General features: G+C 58.6%; 1 protein-coding gene across 1 annotated transcript in view; it reads left to right on the top strand.

Annotated features, from left to right (window-relative positions):
* NEURL4 (neuralized E3 ubiquitin protein ligase 4) overlaps window positions 1-5,968 on the top strand; it is a gene marked incomplete at its 3' end in the record, with an annotated part of 18,635 nt that overhangs the window by 10,627 nt on the left and 2,040 nt on the right. The window contains exons 10-15 of the mRNA XM_039724254.1: window positions 111-236; window positions 876-1,021; window positions 2,366-2,471; window positions 2,609-2,661; window positions 3,511-3,714; window positions 4,830-5,000. Of these exons, the coding sequence (XP_039580188.1) occupies window positions 111-236; window positions 876-1,021; window positions 2,366-2,471; window positions 2,609-2,661; window positions 3,511-3,714; window positions 4,830-5,000 (806 nt within the window). The remainder of the gene's footprint in view (window positions 1-110; window positions 237-875; window positions 1,022-2,365; window positions 2,472-2,608; window positions 2,662-3,510; window positions 3,715-4,829; window positions 5,001-5,968) is intronic.

Raw genomic sequence — 5,968 nt, 5'->3', positions numbered from 1 at the left:
GAGGTGACACAGGTGACACAGGTGACACAGGTGACACACAGGTGACACACAGGTGACACAGGTGACACTGAGGTGACACAGGTGACAGTGACAGTGTCCCCGTGTCCCAGAGGTGTACGCCGTGGTGGATCTCTACGGTCAGTGTGTCCAGGTGTCGCTGACCGGCGCCTCCGGCCCCGCCGACAACAGCCAGAGCCCGGGGGCGGGGCCTGACAAAGCCCCGCCCCCTTCGCCAGGTACCTGACCACTGCACTGACCATGGCACTGACCACACCCACTGACCACTGACCACACCCACTGACCACTGACCACACCCACTGACCACACCCACTGACCACACCCACTGACCACACCCACTGACCACACCCACTGACCACTGACCACACTCACTGCCCACACTGCCTATTGCACTGACCACTGCACTGACCATCCCTTACCCCACTGACCCCACTGACCATTGCACTGACCCCTGCACTGCCCACTGACCATTGCACTGACCACTGCACTGACCACTGACCACACTGACCATTGCAGTGACCACTGACCATTGCCCTGACCATTACAGTGACCATTACAGTGACCATTACACTGACCCCTGACCCCTGGCTGTGTCCCCAGCCCCAGGCCCGTGCCAGCGCTTCCACGGGCGCTGCGGGCAGAACGTGACCACACTGACCATGGCACTGCCCATTGCACTGACCACTGACCATTACACTGACCCCTGTGTCTCTCCGCAGCCCCGGGCCCGTGCCAGCGCTTCCACGGGCGCTGCGGGCAGAACGTGGCTGCACTGACCATTGCAGTGACCACTGACCATTACACTGACCACTGACCATTGCACTGACCATTACACTGACCCCTGTGTCTCTCCGCAGCCCCGGGCCCGTGCCAGCGCTTCCACGGGCGCTGCGGGCAGAACGTGGCGCTGGCGGCCGAGGGCGCGGGCGCGGCGCGCGTGGCCGGGTACTGCCACGGGCTCGTCTTCAGCCGCTCCCACCTGCGCCCCGGGGAGCTCTTCGAGGTGGGCGGGGCCGCGGGGCCACGCCCACGAACGGGCGTGGTCGGGGGAGGGGAAAAGGGCGCTGTCGCTTTAAGGGGGTGGGTGTGGCGGTTGTGGGCGGGGCTTAAAGGGGTGTGGTGAGTGAGGGACACGCCCCAGTGGGTGGGGTTACCTGGGGAGGCCACGCCCCGGGGAGGGGCAGGAAGAGGGCGCTGTCGCTTTAAGGGGTGGGTGTGGCCATTGTGGGCGGGGCATGGGGATAGGCCACACCCCTAACTGGGAAACCCCGCCTCCAGCTTGATTTGAGCACCCCCAGGTGAGTTCTGGGTCACCTGTGCCCCGCCCACCTCAGGTGAGCTCAGTGCTAAGCCCCGCCCACCCCAGGTGTGTTCAGGGCTAAGCCCCGCCCACCCAGGTGTGCTCAGCGCTAAGCCCCGCCCATCCCCGGTGTGTTCAGGGCCAAGCCCCGCCCACCCCAGGTGTGTTCAGGGCCCTCCCCTCACCCTCACCTGTCCCAGGTGTGTCCCAGGTGTGTCCCAGCCTCACCTGTGCGTGTCTCACCTGCCCAGGTGCGCATCGAGGCGCTGGACGAGCGGTGGGCGGGGTGACGGGCAGTGGGGTCTGAGCGCACCTGGACTCACCTGGGCTCACCTGGGGGGATTTGGGGTCACCTGGAGGGGGTTTGGGGTCACCTGGGGGGGATTTGGGGTCACCTGGAGGGGATTTGGGCTCACCTGGGCTCACCTGGAGGGATTTGGGGTCACCTGTGTGGGGTTTGGGGTCACCTGGGGGGATTTGGGGTCACCTGGGCTCACCTGTGTGGGGTTTGGGGATGGTTTTGGGGTAAATTTGGGATGTTGCAGGTGGGAAACACCTGGAGATGGATTTGGGGTAAATTTGGGATGTTTTGGGTAAATGTTGGTCTCAGGTGGGCAACCGGCTGGGGATGGATTTGGGGATATTTTGGAATATTTTGGGGTAAATCTGGGATATTTTGGGGTAAATTTGGGATATTTTGGGGTGAATTTGGGGTGAATTTGGGGTGAATTTGGGCTATTTTGGGTAATTTTCCTCTCTCAGGTGGGGAACCGTCTGGGGATGGATTTGGGGATATTTTGGGGTGGATTTGGGGTGAATTTGGCCTGTTTTGCTCCCAGGTGGGGAACCGGCTGGGCGTGGATTGGGGGATATTTTGGGGTGAATTTGGGATATTTTGGGGATATTTTGGGGTGAATTTGGGCTATTTTGGGGTGAATTTGGCCTGTTTGGCTCCCAGGTGGGGAACCGGCTGGGCGTGGATTTGGGATATTTTGGGGTGAATTTGGGCTGTTTTGGGGTGAATTTGGGGTGTTTTGGCTCTCCCAGGTGGGGAACCGGCTGGGCGTGCGCCGCGGGCCGGACGATTCCATGCACCTGGTGGTGGACGGGCAGGACATGGGGCCCGCGGCCACCGGCGTGGCCAAGGTACGCCGCACCTGGGGGGGACAAACACTCACCTGGGCACACCTGGGGGGACAAACACACACCTGGGGGGACAAACACACACCTGGTGGGCTCACCTGGGCTCACCTGGGGGGGTTTGGGGGGGATTTGGGGTTACCTGGGCAGTGGGCGGGGCCCAGGTGCACCACAACTACGGCGTCAGCCTGGACAGACTGACGGGCAGTGGGGTCTGAGCGCACCTGGACTCACCTGGGCTCACCTGGGGGGATTTGGGGTCACCTGGAGGGGGTTTGGGGTCACCTGGGGGGGATTTGGGGTCACCTGGAGGGGATTTGGGCTCACCTGGGCTCACCTGGAGGGATTTGGGGTCACCTGTGTGGGGTTTGGGGTCACCTGGGGGGATTTGGGGTCACCTGGGCTCACCTGTGTGGGGTTTGGGGATGGTTTTGGGGTAAATTTGGGATGTTGCAGGTGGGAAACACCTGGAGATGGATTTGGGGTAAATTTGGGATGTTTTGGGTAAATGTTGGTCTCAGGTGGGCAACCGGCTGGGGATGGATTTGGGGATATTTTGGAATATTTTGGGGTAAATCTGGGATATTTTGGGGTAAATTTGGGATATTTTGGGGTGAATTTGGGGTGAATTTGGGGTGAATTTGGGCTATTTTGGGTAATTTTCCTCTCTCAGGTGGGGAACCGTCTGGGGATGGATTTGGGGATATTTTGGGGTGGATTTGGGGTGAATTTGGCCTGTTTTGCTCCCAGGTGGGGAACCGGCTGGGCGTGGATTGGGGGATATTTTGGGGTGAATTTGGGATATTTTGGGGATATTTTGGGGTGAATTTGGGCTATTTTGGGGTGAATTTGGCCTGTTTGGCTCCCAGGTGGGGAACCGGCTGGGCGTGGATTTGGGATATTTTGGGGTGAATTTGGGCTGTTTTGGGGTGAATTTGGGGATTTGGGGATATTTTGGGGTAAATTTGGGGTAAATTTGGGATATTTTGGGGTGAATTTGGGATATTTTGGGGTGAATTTGGGGTGAATTTGGCCTGTTTTGGCTCTCCCAGGTGGGGAACCGGCTGGGCGTGCGCCGCGGGCCGGACGATTCCATGCACCTGGTGGTGGACGGGCAGGACATGGGGCCCGCGGCCACCGGCGTGGCCAAACCTGGGGGGGACAAACACACACCTGGCACAGCTGGGGGGGTAAACAACACACCTGGGGGCACCTGGGACACCTGGGACAGACCCACGGCCACCGGCGTGGCCAAGGTACCGCCACGCCTCGGGGTGACACCTGGGGGGACAAACACACACCTGGGGGGTCCTGGGGCACACCTGGGGGGTGACACACACCTGAGACACACCTGGGGCACACCTGGGCACACCTGGGCACACCTGTGATACACCTGGGCACACCTGGGCACACCTGGGCACACCTGTGATATACCTGGGCACACCTGGGCACACCTGTGATACACCTGGGACACACCTGGGCACACCTGGGCACACCTGGGCTCACCTGGGGCACACCTGGGACACACCTGGGCACACCTGGGGACTGGGAGGGACTGGGGGGCTCCCAGTATGGACTGGGAGGGATTGATGTGCTCCCAGTATGGACTGGGAGGGACTGGGGGGCTCCCAGTATGGACTGGGAGGGACTGGGAGGGACTGGGGGGCACTGGGAGGGACTGGGAGGGACTGGGGGGGACTGGGTTATACTGGGAGGGACTGCGTTATACTGGTCTGTACTGGGTTGTACTGGGAGGGGAACTGGTTTATACTGGGATGGACTGGGAGTTAATTGGGAGGGACTGGGAGGCAGTTGGGTTATACTGGGATGGACTGGGTTATACTGGGAGGGAACTGGGTTATACTGGTTTGTACTGGGAGGGGCTGTGCCTGCACTGGGGTGCCCCGGCAGGAACGCCCTGCTGGCCCCGCCCCCTTTAACCCTTTCATGCCTGTTTACACCCCAGATTTTTTACATTTTTATATATATATTTATAATTTTTTCACTACATTTTATATTAATTTATATTTATTTATATTTTGTGTATTTCCCAGGGTCCCCCCACGTTCCTGGGGTGCCCTGGCAGGAACACCCTGCTGTCCCTGCCCCCTTTAACCCTTTCATTCCCATTTTAACCCCAGATTTTGGATATTTCTGTATATAATTTTGTATTTTTTTTGCCATATTTTATATTTATTTATTTTTATTTATATTTTGTGTATCTCTCAGGGTCCCCCGACGTTCCTGGGGTGCCACGGCAGGAACATCCTGCTGTCCCTGCCCCCTTTAACCCTTTCATCACCGTTTACACCCCAGATTTTGGATATTTCTGTATATTTTTATACTTTTTTTGCCCTGTATTTTATATTAATTTATATTTATTTATATTTTTTCCCTCTCCCAGGGCCCCCCCACGTTCCTGGGGTGCCACGGCAGGAACATCCTGCTGTCCAACGGCGCCCGCACGGCCACGCGCGTCTCCAGCTACAACCAGGGGCTGGTGCTGGTGGGGCCGCCCCTCCCCCCCGGCCGCCTCTTCCAGGTACCCCGGGGGGGGTGTGACGTCATCGGGGGGTGTGTGACGTCATACGGGACTCGGTGATGTCACCGGGGACGGGCGTGACGTCATAGGGGGCGGTGTGACGTCACAAGGGACGCAGCGATGTCGTTAGGGATGGTGGTGATGTCATAGGAAATGACTGTGATGTCATAGGGGATGGGCCAGTGGGGATCAGGGACTCTGTGATGTCATAGTGGGGAGTGGTGATGTCATACACGAGGCAATGATGTCATAGGACGTGGTTGTGATGTCATAGGGAAGCAGCCAATAAGGATCAGGGATGTGGTGATGTCATAGGGGATCAGCCAATGGGGTTCAGGGAGTCCTGTGATGTCATAGGGGCGGAGGTAATGTCATAATGGACATGGTGACATCGTATGGGATGGGCCAGTGGGCATCCAGGATTCCTGTGATGTCATAGGGGGTGTGGTGATGTCATAAGGGAAGGAGATGATGTCACATGGGCCATAGTGACATCATAGAGGCGGTGGTGATGTCATAGGACATGGCTGTGATCTCATAAGGGAGCGGCCAATGGGGGATGGGGCAGCCGGTGATGTCATAGTGGATTGACCAATGGGAATAAGGGACTCCTGTGATGTCATAAGGGGGGGTGGGAAGATGGGAACTGGGGAGGTGATGACGTCAGAGGGGACACCGTGATGTCATGGGTGGGGCTGTGAGACACTGGGAGCTTGGTGATGACATCACCAGGCCCTGATGACGTCACTGCTGATGTCACAGGTGCAGATCGACGCCCTGAACCCGCAGTGGAGCCGATTTGGGGGGGGCTGGGTTCATTTTGGGGGAGCTCTGTGACACTGGGGGGGCTCTGTGGGACACTGGGGGTTGGTGATGACATCATGATGACATCACGATGACGTCACGGTGATGTCCCAGGGGCAGATCGACGCCCTGAACCCGCAGTGGAGCCGATCTTTGGGGGGGCT

This window comes from Passer montanus, unplaced genomic scaffold (genome assembly GCF_014805655.1).
Source record: "Passer montanus isolate IOZ18808 unplaced genomic scaffold, ASM1480565v1 scaffold525, whole genome shotgun sequence".
Lineage (NCBI taxonomy): Eukaryota > Metazoa > Chordata > Aves > Passeriformes > Passeridae > Passer > Passer montanus.
The sequence above is the reverse complement of the archived record's forward strand: the minus strand, read 5'-3'. Positions and strand labels throughout refer to the sequence as shown.